General features: G+C 37.6%; 1 protein-coding gene across 3 annotated transcripts; it reads right to left on the reverse strand.

The window, feature by feature from the left end:
• lzts2b (leucine zipper, putative tumor suppressor 2b) lies at positions 1–26,853 on the reverse strand. Of its 3 annotated transcripts, none has more exons than XM_060894969.1 (5): positions 26,706–26,853; positions 7,127–7,588; positions 6,386–6,943; positions 5,875–6,144; positions 1–4,272 (listed from the first exon to the last, which is right to left on the reverse strand). In XM_060894969.1, exons 2-5 carry the CDS (start codon positions 7,559–7,561, stop codon positions 3,556–3,558), a joined length of 1,980 nt encoding a protein of 659 aa, XP_060750952.1. In that variant the 5' UTR covers positions 7,562–7,588; positions 26,706–26,853; the 3' UTR covers positions 1–3,555. The 3 variants fall into 3 exon arrangements, with proteins under 3 accessions (XP_060750952.1, XP_060750970.1, XP_060750961.1); XM_060894987.1 differs by lacking the exon at positions 26,706–26,853 and adding an exon at positions 14,559–14,783; XM_060894978.1 differs by lacking the exon at positions 26,706–26,853 and adding an exon at positions 14,432–14,565.

The following is a 26,853-nucleotide window of genomic DNA, read 5'->3' on the forward strand; positions in this document are numbered from 1 at the left end:
TTTATTTGCCAGGTATTTTATTTTTAATTTTTATTAAAAACAGTCAGAATTATACAGCATGAAAAAAATACAATATCATGGCTTCATACAAATACTGTTATAGTTAAAAAATTATTATTATATATATATAGCACTCACACTCTGTGACACTTTCACCACATTAACGACAAAAAATAACCACGTCAAGTACGTGACAATGCTTTGGTCTACTCACAGTGACTACTCTATATTACACAACAATATATTACCAAATATCTAAATTGTGTCTATGTACAGGTATGTTACAAGTATCGAGTTTAAGATGCTTGTTTTTTTCTATTTATATCTTAAGTTTTACCTTAAGTGATATTTATTGTGGTGAAAAGATTTAACCATGGCAAGCAAATTTTGGGAATATGCAAAGTTTTGACAGAAGACGATTCACAGTATATAAAATGGCCTCTTTGGGGGAATTTGTGCTTAAATACACATTTAACTTTTCTTTAGACATTTCATTATATTTAGGAATTTGAATATTATAAGAGAGTTGAAAAGTCTGACTGGCAAAATGTTTTTAATTATTTTAGTTTCCATAAATAGCTAACATGATTTATGGCATTCGTTACCACACAATGAACTAACAAACAATGAATGTTTGCATATGTACTTAAGTACAAATACGTGTTTACTTTCATTTATTATGTCTACTCCGTCGATTCTTAAAATAAGTTTACATAAAGTACCATCACTTAACAGGTGTAATCCATCATTCATCCCCATAACATAATAATGTGTATAAACTTAAATGTTTTATCCTTTATCATTACCAAACCCTACACTTAATATAGTATATTTGAAGGGTTTTCCCAAGAAAATACTCTCATTTGCATTTCCTTCTACATTTAAAAAAAAAGATTGTCACCATAGCTAATTTATTTTGTAAGTGTTAATTGTGTCCATCTCTTAACAGACATCCACTGGTGATTCAGTTTTAAAGTCTTGCATGTATTATGGATTATTACGTTCTTTTAGTGAGTCATGTTCCTGAACCAGTTACTGTCAACATGTTTTGCCTTTTACTCATGCCACTCCTAAGCCAGAAGCATATTTCACATAGAAGGCACCAAGCTTTTGGGTAGTTTTTTAATCTAAGGTCATAAAACTAAGTAGGATTGTTTTTACCATATATATCTGTGGTAGAATGAGTTCCTGAATAATAATACAAAGTCTTCACTTCAGTGGCTGTCCATAGCTTCATGAATTTTAAATGGACTGAGTCACTGAGCTCGGTCAGTGTTTAATAGGGAATTTTCATTTATGGACTGTTGATCCAGGAACATTTACTGTAAGTGAAGTTCTAATTGTTCTAAAGTTCTAAAGTTAACTGTTTAGGGTCAACCGAGGTCATTTCTGGTAGTGGTCTATTTAGAATCCTACAACAGGAGTGGACAAATCATAAAACCCTTAGCCAGACCAACAGGTAAGTAAAATCTTTAATGTGCTTCCTAGCATGTTCTGGTTGCCTGGAAACCAAATTGACTAGGTAAAAACGTTAGTTAGCTAGAATTAGGTTAAGTTCTTAAAGAACGACTGTGAAATAAATAAAGGAGTTGATCACATAGCACATCAGGGTTTCAGGTCTCAACAAAAAGTCAGAAAGTCATTAACCAACATTTCATATATAATATTTAATGTTCTGCTCTATTTGAATTTAATTAGTGTCTACTTCCTTTAGACATCTAAAATGTGAGGGGACTGAATGTTGTGCTAGCAGGAGAGCTATAGGATGGTCTTGCCGAGTACATGAAAACATTTGAATTGTCGAAGTCAGGAGTAAGCATTATTCTGTATTTAGATGTTAAACCAACTTGTACACTATGACTAAAATATTAATAGCCAAGATGAAATCTACTTGTCCCAGGCACCCAGGTTACTGATATGTCCACCCCTGCTAAATAGTTTTCCAGCTTGGAAATGCTTCTGGAAAAGGTTATATGTCTCTTATTTTCTCTACCAAAGAAGAAAAAATACTTAGTTACATGTAGAACCATATAAACAAAGTATTTCCACAGCAGAGACAGTTCAGTATTCAAAGAATCTTTAAACCTTACTTGTATGCATGTGTATACACATGCGAATGTCTACATACATGGCTTTTGCTATGGGAAGACCGAGTTTTGTTTTGTTTTGTTTTGTGATCTGGTTTTTGAGACTTCAACGTGAGGTGGAGATCTTTTCAACTGATATATGATGGAGTGGGATAAACACTCAAACCAAGCAATCTCTTCACACACAAAGTGCACTTAAGTGACTCTTGAATCAATTATAAAACATTCAATTGTCAGACAAAGCAGGTGTACATTGCTGAAGTGATGTCTCCTGAGACACCATTCGATAAGGAGATATTTAATTAGCGTAACTTTTAGTTCCACAGCCTACAAACTGTACATGCGCATGATTGCATTACACGCAACAAACAGAGGCAAGTACAATAACTAGTCTCATGAGACATAAACTTCAACTATACACATGTATGATGTACTGTACAGAGAGCAACTCAAGACAGTTGAGTTGAGTTAGCCTACATTATATAGTCACATTAAATGTGACATATTCATGACCTAAATATAATAAAATACAAACATTGAATAACCAATTCAGGGTCATGTATATGTGAAATTATGTTTAATATGATAATAATAGTGTAGCACTGGAAAGGCAGGCAGCTTTTTAAATAAATAAAGTGATACAAAACAATATTTGTAATTAGACTATTCCAAATAGAGCTTATCTCATGCTGGCAGGAGATTATGTTGAATTAAAAGGGTTTAAAATGTTTAGACATGTAACCTTAAATATGATTTTAGTCACTGGCATTTAATTCAGGTGGATCAGATAGTAAGGGCTGGGGCTTTGGGAAATCTGTACCTATAAACATTACTTACATTGCTAATATGTTAGAATTAGCAAAAGGTGACTTTGTAGAGAAATTTGTCAAATGTGTTTGTGAATGGTGTCATGATGATCTGGTGTTACATCCAGTATGTATGTGTCCTGCCCATTGTTCCTGGGATTGGTTCTGGCTACACCATGACCAGGCTTACTTACAGTAATTCAGGTTGACTGCAAATTTTCCGCTAATTGGATAGTCAGATTATATCACTATAGAAATTAAAGCAAAAATAGATATTGAGAAGCAAAAGAGAAGCATTACCACTTCCTTACCAATATTCTGATAAATCTCTTTTCTTCATTATATCTGCACCTTCCACATTCTGGCATTTCATCTTTCTAGTCAGTGAACTCCTTGTACAAGGACAACAGGACTACTAGCAAATCCTGTTTCAGAAGGTGGGATTTCTCAGAATACAGGTAAGAAAAAAATAACAAGTGTGGATCTTCTTCCAACTCTTCTTTTGAGTTTATTGGTAGATGGCTGCTTCACGTTTTAGTGCAAGTGAATCCAACTGAATCCCATTTATTTGTATTTGGTTATTGTTATGAAATGAAAAGTGATGGCCTGGGTCAACAGGGCATTGATTAAATATGTAACTGTGAATAAGCAATGCTAGAATGTTATATCTCGGTTGCAGCAACATCGTCAAAGGTGACCTCATTGCCGCTGCTCTCGTCGTCTTGCTCCCGTTTCTCCAACTCGAGGCTGAGCTCACGTAGGGCTGCCTCGAGCTCACGGTTGCGCCTGTACATCTGAACATAGTTCTGCTGCAGCTGCTTCTGATAACGAATGACTTTGTCTTTCTCTTCTTCCCAGCAGTGGCGTTCATTCTCAAACGCTGCCGCCTGATCCTCGACCAGCTGCCTCTGACGAGCCAGCTCACCTTTCATCCTCTCCACCTGCTGCCTGGAACCCTCACGTTGACCTTTGAACTCTTCACCATCACTTGCCAGCCTTTGTTCCTCAATATTTGCACCACTGCCTGCTCCTCCTCTGTAACCTGATTCCTGCATGAGAGGTGGAGCCTCAGCATATTCGTTCAAAGCCTGGTGGAGCCGCATAGACTCCTCCTCCAAACGGCTCATTTTCTCTCTTAGCAGATCATTCTCACTCTTGCGCCGCTGTAGCTCATTCTCGCACACCTCCAGCTCGAGGGCTCGAGTGCGTGTTTGCGTGTGTGCCTCCTGCAGTTGGCTTTGGCTATTCTGAAGCTCAGCCCGCACCTCCCGCAGCTGCCCACGTAGTGTCACCACCTCTCCCACTCGCTGAGACAGGTCTGCCTGCAAGTCCTTCAGCTGCTGCTTTAGCAAAGAGATCTCGCCTGTCTTCTGACACACCTGGGGAACATTAGTGATGAATGAATATCACTGTGTAGACATGTGTAAGAAAAAGCTGTCATTAAATAATATTATCAAATGCAAATCTAACTACGAGGGTATACAAATCTATAATTCAATATCATCAGATTTTTATTTAATCAGTTTTGGATATCGTTGGGTGCTGTGGGAGTGGGAGGTTGCTAGTTTGACACCAGTCAGAGTTGGAACGTTTATATAGTCAGGAGCAGCACAATGGAGTTATTCTAGGGGCCAGAGTAGACAGGAGAGAGTTAAAATGTCACATTGTGGCCTGGGGGTACTTTTTGTATCACTCCTTCAAAAAGAAAGCCTTTAAGGCCTCAAAGTACCTAACGTGCATGTATGTAGAGCAACGTATAGCTTTGTCTAATACAATTTTAAATTAGCTTGCAACAACATTGCTTTTCAATAAGAGTGTACTGTATATTATAGTCTGTAGTGGAATATCTGCACTATCAACATTCAAAAATATCAACCTTCATTTTTTTGTCTGTCATTTATGAGTCTATCTTTGGGCCATCTGCTTTCCTGGATTTCTGATGCAAGTCCTCACAAGTAATCATCTCTTGGACATTATCCAGTGACTGTTTCTGTTCATACGTCAGCTTCTCCAAGATCCATACAAATGTCTTAGCTTGTTTCTCTACTACATGATATATGTCATGTAATAAATACCCATCTTTCCTTTCATTGGCCTCAGTCCTGTTGCTTGACCCATACCTCCACAATCTAGCACCTTTAAGGGTTCTTTGCTTTGCTTTGGAACTTTTAAAACAATTTAAAGCCCTTAACAGAGAGTATCTCTTTCACAAAAGGTTAGAGGCCTTTCAAAACCTAGGAGCCATCAAGCATCCAAAGAACCCTTTACTCACAACCTTTCTCAATACAAACCTTCGAGACTGCTCACAGTCACAGATTGTTCCTGATCACTGGCTTTGATGCCCCTGCCTAACCTCCCTGCTGTTCTGCTGTCCCAGTTTTGATGGCCTTGGCCTTAGTTCCATTTTCTCTCTCTATCTGTGCTATAAGTCCTGCTGAGACCTCAGGTCCAGTTCTCAGTGTTCTGTTCATGCCTGACCTCACGAGCCTGGTCTCCAGATGTGGTCCAGTCTCATTTTCATTCAAAAAGCAGATAATCAAAAGTCATGAACATTCAACACTATCACTGACTCTTTTTTCTCATTCCTATATCTGTTAATGATTTTCCTCAGTCTAGTTCTAGCATCAGTCCAAATCACATTGCTACCCCTCTACTCTCCAGGTCTTTCTCAGGTCTCTAGCTTCATTTTCTGGTGCTATGTTGGTCAGTCCTTTCATAACCTCAGATAAATTATCCATGCATTATGCTCTATTTCCTTCAATCAAATTCTCCTTCCCTCTCCTGGGTAGTCAGATGACAGACATCACCTTGACCTGATCACCCTAGCCATGCCCTGGTTCACTGTCTAGCTTGTTTTACCTTTGTCTTGTTATCTGAGTCACCTTTGTTATGACCTAGTATATCATAATAGTTTCTCAGTGGTTTTAAAAACTTATGAGATGCATTTGCATTCTCCTGGCCTGAAATAGTTTCTCACTGACCTCCCATTTGGTCTCCTCCAGTCTGGGTCCCAGCTGTGTATGTTCCCTTTCGAAGGCGGCACATCGTTCCTCAAGCCGCTCACGTTGCTGCAGGACTTGCGTAAAGTCATCTTGAAGTTTCTTTTTCTCTTGCTGAAGCTGAAAGAACTGGAACTGAAGGAGCTGTTGGGCCCGCTGGGCCTTCTGTGATGCCTTCTGCATTTTAGTGGCACAACTCTGTCGCAATTCTTCCATCTCTAGCTCGCTGCGTTTCTGCTTCTCTTCATACACCTGCCCACAGAAGAAAATAGCTTTTTTTTTTTTTTTTTACAGTGACTGGTTATAGTTATTTGATATAGCTTTAAAATGACTTCTCTTACAGTTACATAATTAGTAATGTTTCTTACAGTTAAGGAATAATTTTGAGTGGTTAAAGGTTATATGTGATTTTCAATGCCATTCTTTTACCAGTTTAATGGTCCAATTTAGTCTGTTCTGTTTTTTGGACATGATGGAAAGACTCTTTACTAACCTGACAGATAGCCACCTCATTCTCATCCAGGTTTTCTCTCAGGTGCCGTAGTTCCAGCTCTTTCTCCCTCAATTTTTCCTCCAAGTCTCTCACAATGGCCTCATAAGCCTCAATTGGTGGAGGAGAAGGTCCACCCGATCCCATGTCCGATATACCTGGTTGACTGCGACTTCCAAGAGAACCTGTACTTTTGCTAGAAGATGAACGTCCACTGTCTGAATTGGAGTGTCCATGGCTAAGCACAGGCTTGCTAGGTTCTGTTTGGTTTAAACTATAAACTGGGCCATTGTATGCATTCAGGTTGGTTAATGAGTTCTGCCCCGAGTCCGTCATAGTGAAGGACTGACTGAACAAGCCATTTCGAGCTCCACTGTAGGAGCTGCGTCTTTCTGTGGTTACTGGGCTGACTGCATCTTGTTCTGGAGAGAGCGCCCTGAGGTTTCCCTGGCTTCCCGATAAGCCTCCACCTCTGCGTGGTGACAGATACTGCATACCATTTCTGCTCTTTGGCACAACAGGCTTGAAAGCTGTTGGTCGGATGATGGCCTGCTGTACGTTCTGTGGTGTACAAATGGTCAAAATTATTATCGTATTTTTTAAATTTGTAAATAATTTTGCAAACTAAATTGTGTTTCTTAAACAATAGGTATTCACTCCCTTTGAGCAATTCTTGCAATTACTTTGTTGCCCCTAATTTCCAGTGTATATATGCTTTTGGATGCTCTTGTATGCAGTACTTACCCTCTCTAACTGACCAGAAACAGGCACCAGTTTAGGAGGCCCATCCACACCTGTTTCCCCTCCACTCTGACCTGAATCAAACCAGTTGTCATTCCAATCAGTGATCAAATCTTCATGTGAATATGATCGCCCAACAATTCCTTTCCCTCGAGCTGCTATGGCCTTCCTCTTGCTGGACGGTGTTTGACTTGCAAAAATTCCTTCATGAGAGGAATCGGAGAGGAGTCGCCCTGAACCCGGTGTACCCCGGCGGAGCTGAGCCGTGACCTCTAGGTTGTTCCGGCTGTGGTATGCGGTGTGGCTGGGGATCATACTACTTACAGAGCCCATGCCCACTAGAGAAGGTGGTGAAACAGGAGAAGAACGCTGTCTACGGCTCTCCAGACCTGGTGGTTGGTGGTCAGTAGTCACTGGAAGGGACTGGACCAATGCCATGTCTGTGGCTTACTGCACCCACACAATCTATGTACAAGCAAACACAGAGAAGCATTTGGTCAGTTCATTAAGTATCTTCTGCTTGTAAACTAGATGTAATAGTCAGAGTGTGTACGGTATTTTTAATCCAAATAAAGCCTGATTCTTAACCTTAAAAAGCCTTAACCTACCATACCTAAAGTGTATTGAGGCAGCCTTTAACTACCCTACAACTGAGGGTTCGACTATTAAAAAAAATAATAATCCAAGGGATCCACTAGAAACCCTAATTAAGCACTTGATTCTATTTTGAACTACATCAAAAATGGTGAGATTCATAACAAGAAAATCCTAGCTAGCAGAAAGGCAAAACATAATTTTAACACAAATCCCCAGGGATTGTCAATGGATGAGACAGCTTTTTTTTATATATATATTTAAAGCAACAATAAGAAGACTGAGGGAATGAGGTTGTTACTATTATTTAATACTGAGCAACCCGGGTTGTGTCTTTTTTTTTTTTTTCAATCTAATACAATACAGTCCTGGCCAATTATTTTCTTTTGGTTAACCAGACCGAGCCTTGTGACATACAGTAACAGGTCAAATAGATAAAGACTACATGAAAGAAGTGTACATGTTAATAGAAGCTAATATGCATCTTTCGCATCATTTCACGTCCAACTGTGAGAATTTTTCAAAAAATCATAAATGCCATGGGTAAACTAGAGAGATTTCTCTCAAGAAGGCCACATGAAAAATGCTTTTAGACATAACAAACACTATTTTAAAAAGTAAAACATACGCAACAGCAGGTTTTGTATATAATGACATTATTCACATATTCACATACTGTACAGTTCGATTGCCCAAGATCCAACACTATTTTGGGTTTTGCATAAAACCTAGCGATAGAAGTTCCAACATATATCTAAAAGTATTTATAAACTCGTATTGAACAGTATATTTGGTAGAACATGATTTAGAATGCAGTTCAAAATGTACACAGAAGCATTAAGGCTCAAGGCTTCTAACATGGACCACTAACATACGACCGAGTAATAGTTTACTCAGTACTGTCCATCTCCCACCACAGTACAAAAATAACTTGAGCTTTTGTGTAGACTAATTATGAGGCCACGTTAGTGACGCTTCATTTTTACCCAGCCCAGGGAGGGTTAATCATGTGGGACTGTATATATTAATACAGGTTTAATTTGCTTTGGCATTTTAAAACTATGAGTTCTGGAGCTAATTAAAGCTGTTTGCCCTAATTACCAGGACAGGGCATCAATGTGAAGAAAATATGCTGAAATGGCTCAATAGGTAGGAACATCTCATGTCTATACGTACACATCAGTCTGCTCAGGTTATAAATGCTGAACTACTGTATAATCAGATGTATATGCAATACAGTTGGCAATAAATATAAAATTGTATAGATTGTAAACTTGTCTTCCAGGGCTGTATGAATACAAAGTACCTTTAAATATTGATTTGACATTTTAATTACTAATGTAATTATTAAGAGTTATTTTGAATACATTTTAATTTATAAAATGTAATAAAAATATACTAAATTAAAGAGACTAAAAGTACAACGTGTTAATATAAAACCTTACCTAACCTTATGTTTTTTGCCTTAGTATAAAACATAAATATTCAAAAAGATGTGTAGTATTTAAATCCCCTGTAGTTAGACCTGTGGTTCTGCATCAAACCTGTGCTGCAGCCCTATGCAGGTTCTGCTTGTGTCAGGCTTTTTTAGTCTTTATTTCATTAAGTAAGATGGATGCTTAGTTGATTTGGATAGAAACGTATAGCCCTGAAATGTTCCCCAGACCGTGTTGTAGTAAGTTTCAGATTTCAGTCCTGGTGCAAGATGAAGCCTTGGAGATATGAAGTATTTGGTTGAGTTCTCATAGTTCATGTTTATGCTGCAGTATTTCACAGATGAGGCAGAACGCTTTAGAAGATTATTTTAAGAGCCTGTGGCAACTGGCTGCAGATGCAAATGCCATATGTTAAATCAGTGCTAGATACTTCATTAACACCCCTGTTTTGAATTAATGATTCAACACCAAACAGATGTCTGACACACAGCCAAAGCCAACCGTCTACTTTTAAGGATCCTTGAAACAAGAGGAGTAAAAAATGGACAATAATCTCATATGATTTATCTTGGATGTAGTGTAAAGTTTACAATTTGCATTTTAAATGTGAAATTAATTTAACAGACATGTCAAATGGATCCCCAGGTGTAGCAGTTGCTAAATAAGCCCATTTGTTTCAGCAGTTACAGTGTTATCTTGCAGTCTACCAATGAATGGAAGGCAGTCGAAGCTAGTTATCTTGATTGCTGCAAAACATATGTCTTCTCATGCTATATCTTTCATCCATTGGTTGACAAATTAAGATACTTATCTGAAGTTTTCGTATGATTATGTCTGTTGCTGTCAATTAAAGCAAACAAGCACACACGAGGGGTCAACAGCACAGATGGAGATGGTGGGTGTTGGTGACTATGTTCCTGGGAAAGTTCATCAGACACAAGTACTTTCTCTCTCACAGTAGTAAGAATGTGCAGACGTGTCATCTAGCAAATGTTTTTCCTCAATTGCCATCTGTAAAGGTGTATCACTGTGTTCGTCTGCTAACTGACAAATGGCATCAGTAGTCTACAACTGTCATGGTCATGATTTAGGCACAGTTCTTAGACATTTCTGATACAGGATTTATTTCAAACATCGCAAAAGACATGCTTATGTCTTGTTTTAGCAATTAGCCAAATCGCTAGTAACGCTTCCCTGTTACTGTTGAGACGAGTCTTCATACTGAATTCTGCCTTCATTAAGGTTGCCATGCAAATATGGACTAGCGATTTAGAGAAATACATCACCTCACAGGAAGAACATTAATCTGCAGTTTTATTACTCCATCACACTTGAGTACTAACACTTGCATACATGTGCATAGCCTGATAATTATCTGATTTTCAGTTACAGTACAGGTTTATTCAGTTCGTCACGTATTCTATAATACTACAATATGTTTAATCCGATTAAAGCCATTATGTCAAGAAATCCAAACTGACGCCTGGACTTTAAGCCAGTGAACAGGTTTGTCAGCAAATCTCTACCATTAATGAGAGGATGTAGACAAAAAGATTTACCTAAGTAAATCATGTTAACAACCAAAAAAATCATGTCATTGGCTGACAAACATGTACTTTTATGCAATCTACTTGACTTGACCTGTAGATAAACTAAAATCTGAGTTTTTCCTCTTATATACATATATTCACATTATTACAGTCAATAAATCTTTTATATTTGGAAATAAACAATTAAAAATAATAATACATATGGTATATTAGAAAGATAACTCTGCTAAAAAAAACCTAATAATGATTAATGGCTACTCAGTATTGTTTAATATTAAACATGATTCTTAGGCAATATAGGAACAAAATAAAAATAATGGGTTTTTTTCATCACAAATCAAGTGAAATCATTGTGAGTGTATATTTCTTTGAGGTTAATTATGTTTAATACATAAATAATTACATACCTACAAAGCCCACATCAGAGTATTCAACCAAGTAGCCAGTTAAACCATACGAGTTAGGAGCTCTTGATTTAATATACTGATACGCTTGCTAATTAGCTGAATTTAGCTAAGCTCACTAGTTTCAATTAGATTTTATTAAGTGAGGTCCGATGTCAAAGATAAAATATAAGATTTATTGTGCAGCCCATGTTGTGATGCTCAGATCAACAACCTTTCTACTTTAACTCTGTGTGCATGAATATGAGCAGAAAAATAAACGTCCAGTAAGTTACTGTGATTCTAGCTGCTTTTGCTGACACACACACACACACACACACACACACACACACACACACACACCAAGTAGGTGCTGTAACTGAACTGGCAGGAACGCTCAGTGTAAACAGGATGGTGTAGGAAGGCCAGACAGCTCACAGTGACGCACTGAGACACACAGATCTAACACTAAATCTGCCTTTATGAAGTATTACAGTACACACACAGTGCTACTGCCAGCTATAAATATAAGCTTGTACACCCATTCACACCCACTCATGCTAATACGCAAGTGCAGTTAACCAGGGCTAGTAAAGGAGGGCACTGTTTCACGTATAAAACACACTTACACAAATGTACACCTAGCATACTCGCAGTCAAAGAAAAACTAACCAAAGTTTACCAATGTGAAGGAGGAACCTCTTTCCTTTTCTGTCTGTCTCTGTATGATGTCTCTAAAAGTTTCTCTAAATATCTCATACCATGTCATTAACCTATTAACTAATCTCTCTCACTCACTCATTTTCTACCGTTTATCCGAACTACCTCGGGTCAAGGGGAGCCTGTGCCTATCTCAGGCGTCATCGGGCATCAAGGCAGGATACACCCTGGACGGAGTGCCAACCCATCGCAGGGCACACACACACACTCTCATCACTCTCATTCACTCACGCAATCACACACTACGGACAATTTTCCAGAGATGCCAATCAACCTACCATGCATGTCTTTGGACCGGGGGAGGAAACCGGAGTACCCGGAGGAAACCCCCGAGGCACGGGGAGAACATGCAAACTCCACACACACAAGGCGGAGGCGGGAATCGAACCCCAACCCTGGAGGTGTGAGGCAAACGTGCTAACCACTAAGCCACCATGCCCCCCCTATTAACTAATCTATTTTGAATAATGCAAGTATGAACGAAATAAAACTAAACAAACCCTCAGTATTTGTTTATAAGAAATTATACAAGAGTTAGCACTGTGCATGTCCACTTCCTAGGTCAAAGCAGATACTACATTGGCATCATCATCATGGGACATTGCTAAAATACTTCTCAAGACTATATGAAAGCTTTTCAGATGAAGATAAAAAGGAAGAAGGGATGCCATTTTATCCCAGAAGCACCTTTAACAGAAACGTACAAATCAAAGTAAGCTAGCTAGGAAGCTAGACATTGTGCTGTAAAGTGTTCGTCAAACACAAATTTCTTGTCCATCAAACTGTATAAAGGCAATAACACACTCACAATGGAATATCAATCCAGCTGGGATTACTTGTGAAACTCATTCTGTGGTCTCATGCCTGCAGTCAAATCATGTCGATATTCAGATTAACTGCTCTCTTTCTCATGTGATATCGCTTTACTGATCAATTATTGGGTCATGTGATGCAACCTGAGACACTGGTACCATCCCAAATTAGATTATATTCCACTAACAACATGTTCCAACATGTTTTATTCCTCTTATACCAGGGCAGTTTGTCAGCAATAACAATTCTCCAATTACTGAAAAACTGCTGTTCTCCATTTACTGATCTCCATTAACTTCAATTCTTCAATTACTGAAAAACTTCTGAAATCATCATCAAAAAAATCATCATCAAAACAAGTTCCTGTTATCACATACATAATAATGCCTAGAAAAGTTCCACAATTTGTTCCCCAACCATGCAGGATGTCATGTTACTACAAAGATCTGTCATTATTATATTATTCCTTTCATGTTAAATACCTAACCAAACCAATAATCATTTTTAATAATTATTAATAATAATTTAATAATAATAAATCATAATTAATTAAAACTTCCTGTGTTAGCTATTAGTATGAAACCTATGATAGAACCTTATATCAAGTTGTCAGAATTTTGTTATAGAAAATTCATCAACATTTTCTGACGACAAGATTTAATGCTCAAGAAACTAGAAATGACTCTTTCATCCTTGAAAGAAAAAGGCATCTATGAATATGCATGAATATGCAAATTGCATTGTGGCTTATGTCCTCCTCACTGACTCACAGACACACACACACAAACACACACAAACGCACACAAACGCACGCACACACACAATGCCCTGATTACGTTAAAACAAAAAGCCACACAGAGGAAATGTAGTTCTCTGTGTTTAAACTTTAAATAAACTTCAGATGGCTATTAAACAAAGTCTGGGAAATGTTTAGTTACTGATTTATTTCTACAGAGTTCACTCACTCACTGCTACTGTACCATATTTTACTACTACCGAATCTAAGTTCCTCTGGACATTTACATTTATGGCCCGCAGGCAATGTTAGCAAAGCTAGCTGATTAATTAACTGCTAGCAATTTAGCTTGTATTTGTCATGGGCCAATTTTATGAATAAAAAAATAAAACTTAGCAATACATTTAAAATACAAATATTTACTTGCTCTTTAATTCTTGATAATCTGTGATAGATTAATACTCGATACACAATAAAATAAAATATGCTAGTTGTTACAGTTAACATATTTATAATCCTAAACAATGCTAAGCATTCAGTTATTAACTTCCAAGCAAACTTTAGTAACAGTAACAGCTAGGAATTATTCAGAAACTACACTGAAACTATTAGGAAAGGAAAGAAATTAAGACAGTGAGAAAAGTCTGGACACCCGAGAGTTTAAAGGAAGGACTTCATAATATAAAACCTCTATATGCTTCCTCACCATACCGTTTTTGTCATTGTCCTCAAATAGTTGTCACAAGTTGGGTTAAGCTAAATTAAAAGGAGACAAGTTAAATAATTCCTGAAATATAAACTATATCCACATGTTAATTTCACTGACAGATACACGAGTGTGTAATATAGAAAAATACCAATTGCTAAATGTCACATACTGCACACTATGCTAACAATGAGTATGCATTTTACATTAAGATTGTTTTTTAAATATATAAATATATTTTATCTCTGTGCAACTTTTTTGTTTTTAACAAGCTATAGTGTTCAAAAATACATATCCAGCTGATGCACACACACACACACACACACACACACACACACACACACACACAAAAGTTCCTAATGTGACATACCACAGGTTGAGTCCTGCATAGCTGCTTCCGTTGCTAACTGAAGCTATAAAGTCTCTTTAGCTCCTTCTTCTAATCCGCCACAAAGAACACACCTCTTTGAGTGCCTGGACCAGCTTCACACACTTACCTCTCCCTTCCTCCTTCTCGTTGATCTGTTTCTCTTTCACCGCTCTCTCCATCCTCTCTCCTCCCTCAGGAAATGCTATTTCTCCGACGCACGTGTTCTATATAGCGCAGCCCAGCTGTGAATGGAGGCCTCATCCTTCCATTTTCCCCCCACTATTTCACAGTATTTTTTTTCTCTACTTTTTCTCAGCACAGGTTTTCCAGTCTCTCTTTAGCAGACAGATGTTTCTGAGATTTGAGCAGCCGTGTGTGTGTGTGTGTGTGTGTGTGTGTGTGTGTGTGTGTGTGTGTGTGTGAAATATGAACCGTGCTGAGCTGAAACTGACCACAACAAGGAAATGACACACAGGTCTGGAATGTGTCGTGCACCTTTATTCACAGAAACACTCATTATATCCAATGCAATCTGTTTTAATATCCTGTGCATGACAGGAACATCATACCGATTCATGTAAGCCGATGACTTAAACTGTTTATACACAACGTTCATTGTGTCTAGTCACAGGCTTTTTACGGCGGCAGAGCTTAAGGTAGGTTTTCCTCAAGCATCCCAAACCCAAGCAAACAACATCATATTTCTTTTCATTTATTTTTCTCATTAGTCTCTAATTCTACCTCTGCAGCAGTAGCTATCTGACGAGTTGCTCTGTAGTTTCGCTAGCATCATAGCTAACACGGGTGTAATTATTATATTGTGCAATTGGTGTGTGTTCACATTATGTTAGAATTACAAAAAAAAAACAGATAGATTACTGAGAATCGGCATGAGAAACAAACACACCCTAACACATTACACAGAAAGCTTTGTTATTTATTATGCAATCTATGCAGACATCATTTGAGCATACTATTAAAGTCTGTTATTAGTACTATTAAGTACTCTTATTTTATTACTATTGTTTTGTTATTAGTCAAGGCCATTTCTTTTTATAAACAAATTAAGGACAGAAACACTTTCCACCCTAAACACCATCATTCATACACTTCTGTATACTGTATATGTGTGTGTTATGGGATATAGATGTGCATGCGGGTGAGTATAAGCGAGTGCGTGAGTATGTGAGTGTATGTGCACGCTGGGGTAAGTAGGGTAGAGTAAGTAGGCTACAGCGATGTTCCACAGGTTCCTTTCAGGTCCTGCTGTAAATGGGTCACTCTAGCCAGTGTTAATTTGGTCCCGCAGGCAAAACGGGGCTAAAGAGTCGAACTCTGTGGAACAGACCAGAAAAACCCAGAACAGCGGAGACAGGGAAAGGGGAGATGCTTTCCCATGATACTGTGGACTATTATTAAAACCAGGTTCGAGCATGACTATGACAAAGCCTCAGACAGCGAAGCCACACACAATAGGCACTTCCCAAACAAAGCGGTTCAGTAATGATGTAATTTCCATTTGTTGTGTAAACATTGTGACCTTATAGAAATAGGTTTTCTCTGCTGGCATCATTTGTCAGTGTACAGCAGGGTCAAGATTACTCTATTATGCTACTGTATGTGTTTCTAATAAACATCTAAATCCCTCTTGGTGGTTTTTTTACATAAAAGGCATGAGGGTAAAAATTGATATCTTTCATGCCGTGCATCCTTTGACCTTCAGCGAACTGGATTTTTCCTCACACTTGGTCTGACTGCAATAACTGAGTGCACTAAAAAAATCATTGTTTTCAAGGTAGCATGGGCTAAAAATCGTTAGAAAAAGCAGGACAATCTCGTGAGCGACTGTTCTTCATGACAGAGGAACCAGCAAGAGGTTAGATAGATGTTGATTTATTTTCTGAGTGCTTGACATCATAGGTTTAGATGTTTAAATAGTAAACTAGCCAACTTTCAGGCTTGAGCACTCCACATACAAGCCTATCCAAGACATATGAAAGGCAAACAGCTATCGTTTTAGTTCACTAAGCCGTATGTAAATCTATAAGGCACAGCAGAACTCTGCCATCTATGGATATCAAGCAGACACTGCAGCCTGACCCAAAGACCCAGCACAATTTCAATCTCAAATTCACATAAATTTTATTATCATTGTCTGGTTTATTATAACATGTGTCTGGGAACCACATGTAAACCTAACAAACATATCCTCTAACTGCATTCCATATCCCAGCCGCACTTACATAAAGAGAAGAGCTTATTTATAGTGTGGGAGACTCAAAGAAGAGAGCAGACGGAGCACTGACCCACACTGGAGGCCCAAAGGTCTTCAATCCTTCTGATACTGGTTTTTATATGTGACTGTTTGCCTGATGGGGAAACGGGAGAACAGGACGACCCCCTGCTGTAGATACTCAGCTGAACATCCAGTTCCAGGTCAGTGCTGGGGATGTGGAGATCATGTGAAGTGTTTATTTCCAAATCAATCCTTGTAAAACTGGATGCAAATGAAAACCCACAGGAATGACCGATTATCTGTTTGTTCCACTACTGCAGAGAGCAAAAGGCTGAATCCACCACCAAGAACTCTTACTTTTTCGTTCTATGGTAACCTCAACACTTAAATGCTGCTCCTGACATATTACATTATTACATATTACATATTACATATTGAGATTTACAAGACTGTTATTTATTTCCAGTGTTAAACTGATACCTGGCTATAATTGATATGTGAAATAATCTAAAATTATTTCATTGTCATGTCAGTAATCTGTAAAGCAAAACAATACCATATCTACATGTGATAAAAGTATTTAGTAATGAGGTCCACGATGTGCTAATAATAATTCTGTACTGTAAACTGGTTGCTCAGCAGCTCATGGATTAAATGTGAGCTTTCATTATGTGGTACGATATTAATCTGAGTAATATGGAGGACACACGGCTAGCGGTTCTCCCCTCAATCACCTCCCTTTAAACATACAGTAGTGCAAAGTGTAGAGTGAAATCAACAGTGCTAAACTAAAGAAGCAAACTTTAGACATATTTTGGTTGATTGTCTACAGTAAAGTAGCCTTTATTTTGTCACATATACATTACAGCACCGTGAAATTCTTTCTTCACATATCCCTTTGGAGGTTGGGGTCAGAGCACAGCGTCAGCCATGATACAACACCCCTGAAGGAGCGAGGGTTAAGGGCCTTGCTCAAGGGCCCAACAGTTGCATCTTGGCAGTGATTTTGTAATCAACAACCCAGAGCCTTAACTGCTAGAGCCACCACTGCCCCAAGGGGATGTTGGGTGGAACTAAAAGCCAAGATAAACTATTCGTTTCTTGATATTACTTTGATATTTTCAAAATGTTTTTCATGAAGTACCTCAGAATTTTTAACAAGAAAGAAAAACTTTGTTACTGGGTTTCCCATAGTTTCCTCCGATTTCCTTCCGCCTCCTTAAAGCATGATGGTCCATGGATTTGCTATGCTAATTAGTTTAATTTGCCCCAATCCAGGGTGTGTTCCTGTCTCACAAATACTATTCCTCCATGATGGCTTACTAAAGAATAACGAATGAACGAATAGTCAGCTATGTGTTTAGTATCATATTACAGAAGGTTGTACATGTGATGCTACTGGAGATGTACTGTCAATATTTCGGTCATGAAAACACCTCCTTTAGCTTTTGGCTAACGTTAGCTTAGCTAAGAAGTTCACAGTTTGAATTACTAATAATGTATGACTGTATAAGTTTATTTCATTTATTAAATAAGTTATTAATAAGTTTATTTCTTAAGTACAAAATTGTTTTCTGTACGTTCTATATGCTTGCAAATAGTCTGATTATTTTGTAACCCGTTGCTGAATAAACTGCACTTTATCTGACACAAGTTAAGCAGTTCCTTAATAGAAATCCATTTTCTTTTACTTCTTAAACTTGTAGGAAATGCTGCTGTGAATGTAGGCTGACCTAAATACACAACCTCAACTGATCTTCTACTGAGCATAAGAAAACTAAAGTCCAAGACTCTGACAAAGACTTTAAAACCATTTTCACTTCACTGCAGCTTATTTTGCATATGGCTACACGGCCAGATAGGACTGAAACCTACATCCATGTCTCCAGTCTGCATGTTATTTGCCCATGTTATTTGCCCTGAAAGTGTTTGCCATGGCAAATGTCACAGAGTTACAGTATGAATATAAGCATTTCATTATTCATTGTGCTGTACCTCTTAATAACTGCAACTGGTCTAATGTAATTCACTTTTATTTCCACAGCACTTTTAATAATATAATGTAATCATAGTGTTTAAGACTACAGTAATTTAGACATAAGACTGATCAGGGGTCAAACAGGATCCACTTATCATGGCAGACACACCACTGATTGAGTGCAACAGGTCTGTTCTAAACCATTGTTTATACTCTCACCACAGACAGATCTATTGTATCTTGTGTGGTCATTCACGTCCCTGTGTCCTGTTTGGCAGACAGTCACAACATACACACACATACACACATAACACACACATAGACAAACACGGTTTTCAGTAGAAAACCTTGTAGCTGAAACACACCCCTGGGAACTTCAGTGTGAATGTCAACAACAAGGCGGGGCACAGGAAATTAGCCAATGATACACTGGGTAATTTAGTTGGAGCATGAAGGTAAACACACATGTACACACACACACACACAGACACACTGGGTAATGGTCACAAGTCAGTGAGTAAAAGGTTGAATTTGTTTATGGAAAAGACAGAAGCAGGAGACGATGTGGGCGTTTAATGGCAGTTACACAAAATCAGCATAAGGCGACTTTATTTTAGTCCTTTAACTACCTATTTTTCAAGGCAGTGTAACACAATCATCTGCTATAAATATACTTTTCTGAGAGCATCATCCGTACTTGACTAACACTCCCTCCACTGTTACTGAAAGTAGCAATTGTCGAAGTGAATTTTTGTTGATTTATGTTTTATTTTATTGATCTTTATTTTCTTGCTATTTATTTATTTATTTTTTATTGCTATCATGGTTTTGATTTACAGTTTATGGCAAACTTCAAATACGTTGTATATATTATTCATTCTCTTTGTTCTTTTATTTATTATTATTATTCATTCATTCATTCATTTTCTACCGCTTATCCGAACTACCTCGGGTCACGGGGAGCCTGTGCCTATCTCAGGCGTCATTGGGCATCAAGGCAGGATACACCCTGGACGGAGTGCCAACCCATCGCAGGGCACACACACACACTCATTCACTCAAGCAATCACACACTAGGGACAATTTTCCAGAGATGCCAATCAACCTACCATGCATGTCTTTGGACCGGGGGAGGAAACCGGAGTACCCGGAGGAAACCCCCGAGGCACGGGGAGAACATGCAAACTCCACACACACAAGGTGGAGGCGGGAATCGAACCCCTACCCTGTAGGTGTGAGGTGAACGTGCTAACCACTAAGCCACCGTGCCCCTATTATTATTATTATTATTATTATTATTATTATTATTATTACTCTTTTTTGTATGTATCTTTATTTAATATTCAGTGTGATTTTGTGGATCTGTATTTGTTGTTAATTTTAGTGTTATGTTGCTGTAACATAGCGATTCCTTTCACCCACCTATATATCTATCTATCTATCTTTAACATTCCTTATTTATCATCTAAAAAACAGTGTCTTCTTGACAAATATGCATGATAGGGCATGATGCATAATGAATACAATAAATAAGTGTATATGCCCAATAGTCTGACTCCTAAACATCATACCCATATGTGGTTCTTCCCAAAACCGTTGCCACAAAGCTGGAAGCAGACGATATTCTAGAACGTCTCTGTATGCTGTAGCATTACAATTTCCTTTCAAGGGAACTAAGGAACTCAACCTGTTCCAGTATGACAATGCAGCTGAGCATGAGCTCCACAAAGACATGGTTTGAGGAGGTTGGAGTGGAAGAACTCAAGAGACTCATACACTCACCCTGACCTCACCCACTGAACACCATTGGAATGAACTGGAACACAAATCGCACCCCAGACTTTCTGACCTGACATCACTGCCTGACCTTACAAATGCTCTTGTAGATGCAAGAACACGAATCCATACAGCCACACTCCAATATCTAGTAGAAAACCTTCCCAGAAGACCAGAGGTTATTAACTTATACATAAGCCATACACTGTATATGGTATTTAATTAAATAAATGGTAGTTTTTGTGACATTTCGGTCATTTGAATGTAATATTTTCTTCGGTAATTGGTAGCAGTTAGTATGTGATGTTTCCTAATGATATAAAACTTTAGTAACAGACTCTTTCGAGACCTTAATAAGCAGCAAACATGAATCATTTAATCTCACACTGCTGCAGTGTAATAACAGGCTAATGGGTTTAATTAGAGCGGTGAATAATGCCGGCAGGCTCTTGACTGAATTTAGTCTGTCTGACTCCAGCACAAACACAGGTCACGGGAGCGTGAAAGAATGGTGGTGAGAACAGTTTCCCCACATCAGGGCAGCTATTTAACACAAAACACACCCTTTCCTGGGAAAAACCCATTTACTCAAAGCCTGTAACATATGTCCACATATTACAGAAGTTAACGTGGGCTAATTAGCGGATTAGTGATTAGTAGATTCTCATTCTCAGATTGGTTTTGGCTGGACTGTGCCTATAAATCCACCACCCAGATTTACCTGCTCATGAACTTTACTGTGCTAAATATAACAAAACAAAAAAAAAACAAAAAAACAGAATCGCTAACTTGCTGGTTCAGAATGACTTATCAGAAATAAATAGCACCATATTGAAGCCAGATATACTTTCTTTCTCAACACATAGTTTGGCAGACGCACCAACATTGCTAAGAAAGTATTTCAACCAGGCCAATGGAAAAAATGACAAAACAGAAATTTACCACAAAACCTCTAGTGTATATCAGTGGACAAGAAGGCTCCATGCTATTAGCATGAGTGATAAGAGATATAACGGTTGAACTAATATTTGTAAAAATCTGTGTCTTTTGTATGTAATAATAAATTATGTAAGTATAATACGTATGTGGAGTATATAAATGAAACCACAACTGATTAACAAAGTGATTCAAACTTTGAAAGCCTTTTGGATGTAGATCTTGTTTAAATTGGAACCAGTTATAAATTGGTTTACTGTATTTACCTTGGAGCCAGAGGATGCACAGTAGGTTTGGCTGGTTGGACAGTCAAGCACATGCACATTGTGGAAAATGATCTGAAGTTTAACTCATAGTCATAGTTCTAGTTTATATTTACATTTATGTTTTTTTGACAGATTTTTTTGGTAGACATTTTTATCTTATTATATACAAAGGCTAAGGTTGAGCAACTAAGAGGTGAGGGTTAAGGGCCTTGCTGAAGGGCCCAACAGGGAGGCTTGGTGGACCTGAAATTTGAACAACCTTCTGTATCAGTAGTCAACACCTTAACCACGAAACTACAGTACCACATTCACATATTTTAGTTTCATACCATTTGCAAGCTATCTGACATTGTCCATCATTTTAACTAACGTAATATGAGCATACATTACTAACATAAGGAACCAAGACTTTCATCTGCAGCTCTCTTCCTTCCTTCTACTTCTCTCTCTTGGTGGTAGAGCTGGTTTAAAAAAAGCAGAGCATGGCTGAACTCACCAAACTACTTCAACCATTAGCTAAGAACAAACAGTACAAATAAAATGCCATGAAATATTGTTAACTACCTTGGTTAGGCGAATGCTTTGTTCACTCCCATAATATTTCTAGTTATAATAGCAGGCTAACAAGCTAGATTACACATCAAAATGATGAACACACCAAAGAACATGAAGAACATTTAAAAGCTCATAGCTGAGGGTGTGTTAGAACAGTTTACCATAGAACAACATATAGGTTTGGTACAGAACTATGAAGTGATTCAGGTGTGTGTTTGAAAGTGTGCGATCATTTATGAGGCTTGACTGTCGTGTCCAAAACATGTCCGGTCACCTCATCAATTCTATTCTGTGTGTTTATCGCCAAATAAACACAAGGAAAATGTATTAGTGTTAACAGAACACGTTAAAAATATTTTCAAAAATTATTTGTAGAGATATAATTAAAGATGTAAGTTTGGATCCTTTAACTAAAATTGGAATGGGTGGGGTTAAAAATTGCACTTCGGACAGACGCTGAGAACATTTGGCTTCATCCACCCATAAATTCCAGTTTTACCCTGTGCTATATATATATATACACACATATATATATGTGTGTGTGTGTGTGTGTGTGTATAAAATTTATTTATTTATTTTGGTTTGGTTGTTTTCCTCTTCTACTGTGATGATTTAGACATGCAGTTGTGCAACATTAGTCTGGAAGCTACAAAATTCCCTTAAAGCACACATGCCAAAGCAACGAAGCTTATACAGACATTAAACTTCTCTTGATTAATATGATTAATAAGAGGAAACCGGTATAAATTCTTTCAGTGGTATTATTTCTATTACTTTAAAACAAGATGAAAATAGAGAGAATTTCTTCTGTGCTACATGATGTTAAATATGTAAAATGTTGTTATGTGCTGATCCCTAGATCATAGAACATTAATAACGTATCCGCTCCTTAGCCAGAGGGTAGTGTGTGTGTGTCTAAAAATCAGTTTTGCCACGCAACACAGATGTGTCAACGTGAAGGATGAGCAACACAATGAATACAACAAACAAGGAATGGAACAGAGAGACCACTGAGACCACATCGGACTGTGTGTGTGTGTGTGTGTGACAGAGAGATCTATGGCCTTATTCCTCTAACACCAAACCCAATGGGATTTTAGAAAACTGAGTGATTGTATTAGCACACACACACACACACACACACTCGGCAAAAGGCTTACAGGTAGTCCTTACAGTAGGAAAAGGTTTGGGACAACTTGTGATGATAGAATCACAGGGTATCCAACAGCATTGTGAGGTATTTTATAGTGTGTACAGCTGTTTAGTGAGGCCTTGAGTAGTGAGGTAGTGTATAGTGTGTACAGATATGTAGTGGGGTATTGTATAGTGTGTACAGCTGTATAATGGGGTATTATATAGAGTGTACAGCTGTGTAGTGGGGTATTGTATAGTGTGTACAGCTGTGTAGTGGGGTATTGTATAGTGTGTACAGCTGTGTAGTGAGGTATTATATAGAGTGTACAGCTGTGTAGTGGGGTATTGTATAGAGTGTACAGCTATGTAGTGAGGTACTATGTAGTGAGGTACTGCATAGTGTGGGCAGCTGTGTAGTGAGGTACTATGTAGTGAGGTACTGTATAGTGTGGGCAGCTGTGTAGTGAGGTACTGTATAGAGTGTACAGCTGTGTAGTGAGGTACTATGTAGTGAGTTACTGTATAGTTTGTACAGCTGTGTAGTGAGGTATTGTGTAGTGAGTTATTGTATAGTGTGTACAGATGTGTAGTGAGGTACTGTATAGAGTGTACAGCTGTGTAGTGAGGTACTATGTAGTGAGGTACTGTATAGTTTGTACAGCTGTGTAGTGAGGTATTGTGTAGTGAGTTATTGTATAGTGTGTACAGATGTGTAGTGAGCTATTGTATAGTGTGTACAGCTGTGTAGTGTGTACTATAATGCAAGTGAGAAATCGCAGTGTGTACAGCTTTGTGATATGATTTTGGCCATGTGAATGTCAAGTTTTGCCATCCGAATCATATGCAGTTCAGATCTTAAGCTTTTTCTCTCTGTACAGTGGAACCGCATCTTTAGGGTTCTTGTATGTTGCAAGTTATCTTGGTCAGTTTCAATCGAGGTTTGAATTGGACTACAGGGATTTTTTTGCTATTTCCTTGTTCTATTGTTTAAAGTTTTTCCAGATTTTTTTCTCCCTTTCCAGATTATATGTTCAGTTTTCCTGCCAAATCATTCAGGCCATTAACAACATCATGACATGGGAGAAATAAAATGTGGGAAATAATACAGATTTTCAGTATTACAGAAACAACCTTTGGAACATGCAGAACGTTCCCAAACTACCTGCTGAGTTTACGTACTTTCGAAACAGCCCTGGTAAATGACTGGCTTTAAATTTATTACCCTTCCAGACTTTACAAAACTGTGCAAGAGCTACAACAGGTACAGGTGACTATATTTCACAGAAGTCTAAAAAACAAACCTGCACTGTACAGTTATCTTCAATGTTCTACAATGATGATGTTCTAAAATATAAAAAAGATCATTACATACTAATATTTATATAAAAATGTACATTATTGCATTATTATACATCCTTATAACATATAAAGTTTATGTTAGAGCTTAACAGTGCCACAAAATACCACATTTGTTAGCTTAGGTTTAACAGCATTATAGTTTTATTACACCCGAATCTTTATTACTGCTGCCTACAATGTCAACTTTCCAGATTCCGCAGGTGAGATAATGTTCCACTGTAAACACCGGTGCATGGACATGGTTGCCAGTTCATTTGTTAAAAAGATCAGGAAATGCAGCTCAGTGGATACACACTTAAATTTGTTATGCACTTATATCATCTTATATTATATAATATACTATGAATCGACAAAAAAACAATAGTACAGTAGGTGCTTTGTTTTCATGGTGTATATATCATTTCATGGTGCCTTCAAGTACTACCAAAATTGTGGTTAATAAGAGTTACTGTCAAAAAAGTTTCACTTGATCATCTGGTACTAATTTAAGCTTCAGAAATGATTTTTGACACCCAAGTTTCCAAACTCTATTCTAGTGGTCGAAGAGTGCGTAATTCTTTATTTTCCTAAAAGCAGTTTACATTAAAATCACTGTAGCTTCCATCTTTAACCACAGTCTTTGGTTTGTATATTATCACAAATGGCGGACGTTAGAAAGTGATCAAACATCATCATGGCACTACATTATAAAGACTTTGTAATAAGTATGAAATGCGAATGATCCGCAGAGTGTGTGCAAGCCTAATCAGCGTACGTTTACGGAAGTTAGCATGCCAAATAACTATTATAGTCTATAGCTCCCTAAGCCTTATTAGAAATAATCAGGGATGTGATGATCCTGGGATAAACATGAAGTGAAATAATTATATTATTAATTAAAATATATTGATTCTGCTGTGTTTTAAAAGGGAATCTTTTGTTCAGGGACCTTTAAGGCACCAGGTCAGTTGCAGGTGTGTTTGTTTTCCCTGACTGCTGACTATCAGGAATAATCACTCAGTTGGTGAATGTCTGAGGCCAAACACACACGGCAGCACAAACAGTGCCAGATTCCTCAAGTTTACTCCCCGTTTCATCTTAATGCTCTAATTCACCAACACAATACAAACACAGGCCAATGACACACGACAAAGGTCCAGGATATTAAAAGAAAATCTGACGCTACTCACTTGGGTTGAATATTTATGACAGATCCTACACGTCATGTCAGTTTATGTGAAATAGAAACATAGTGAATACTAAGTATGAAAGATAAATCTCAAAGCTCCTGCAAAAGTCATAGCAGTGTGTATGGAAGCACAAGTAGTGCCTATTCATGCATTGTTTTTCAGTGCATTATTTGAATGCATTAGAATGCTTAATCAATAAATAAGAATTATTAATGCACTATTAGTGGATTATTTGAATGCATTAGAATGCTTAATTAATCATTAATAATTATTAATGCATTATTAGTAAATTATTTGAATGCATTAGAATGCTAAATTAATACTTAATAATTATTAATGCATTATTACTGAGTTATATGAATGCTTAATTAATAAATAAGAATTATGAATGCATTATTAGTGAATTATTTGAATGCATTAGAATGCTTAATTGATCATTAATATTATGAATGCAATATTAGTGAATTATGTATATTTATTAGAATGCTTAATTAATCGTTCAGAATTATTAATGCATTATTAATGAATTATTTAAATGCATTAGAATGCTGAAATAATCGTTAATAATAATAATTAACGCTAATTAATGCTTAATTAGTTTAGGACCTTGTTTTAATCTGTGATAAAGTACATAAAGATATCACAACGACACTCAAACCCCTAACAAGACTTCATAACGAGGCTAAAAAACACCTCCATAAATAAATTAGTCACAGATTTGAATAACATCCAACGACTTTTCAGCGTTTTGAATAACAAATAGTTTGTCGTGTTAGTTTATGGGTCTCATAATGTGTGTCTAATCCGACCTGCATTATGCGCTGTTCAGTCAAACAAAACCTTTATTATACCCATAAAAACTCACCATCAGCATCTGGAAACTTCACTTCCAAATAATCGGCGACATAAACTCGAATAATACACGGATCCAAACGCAGTTTCGGCTCTGATCTGCTCTGGAATCAGTGACTCGGTGTCATTTGACGGAGGGAAGTTTACAGTACGAGTCAGTA

The sequence above is a fragment of the Tachysurus vachellii genome, chromosome 2 (assembly GCF_030014155.1).
Source record: "Tachysurus vachellii isolate PV-2020 chromosome 2, HZAU_Pvac_v1, whole genome shotgun sequence".
Classification (NCBI taxonomy): domain Eukaryota; kingdom Metazoa; phylum Chordata; class Actinopteri; order Siluriformes; family Bagridae; genus Tachysurus; species Tachysurus vachellii.

Coding starts and splice junctions, on each gene's coding strand:
- lzts2b (XM_060894969.1), bottom strand. CDS start 7,561: ATGGCATTGGTCCAGTCCCTTCCAGTGACTACTGACCACCAACCACCA. Junction 6,944..7,126: donor TTTCTGGTCAGTTAGAGAGG/GTAAGTACTGCA, acceptor TGTACACCACAG/AACGTACAGCAGGCCATCAT. Junction 4,273..5,874: donor TGGAGGAGACCAAATGGGAG/GTCAGTGAGAAA, acceptor AATGTTCCCCAG/GTGTGTCAGAAGACAGGCGA.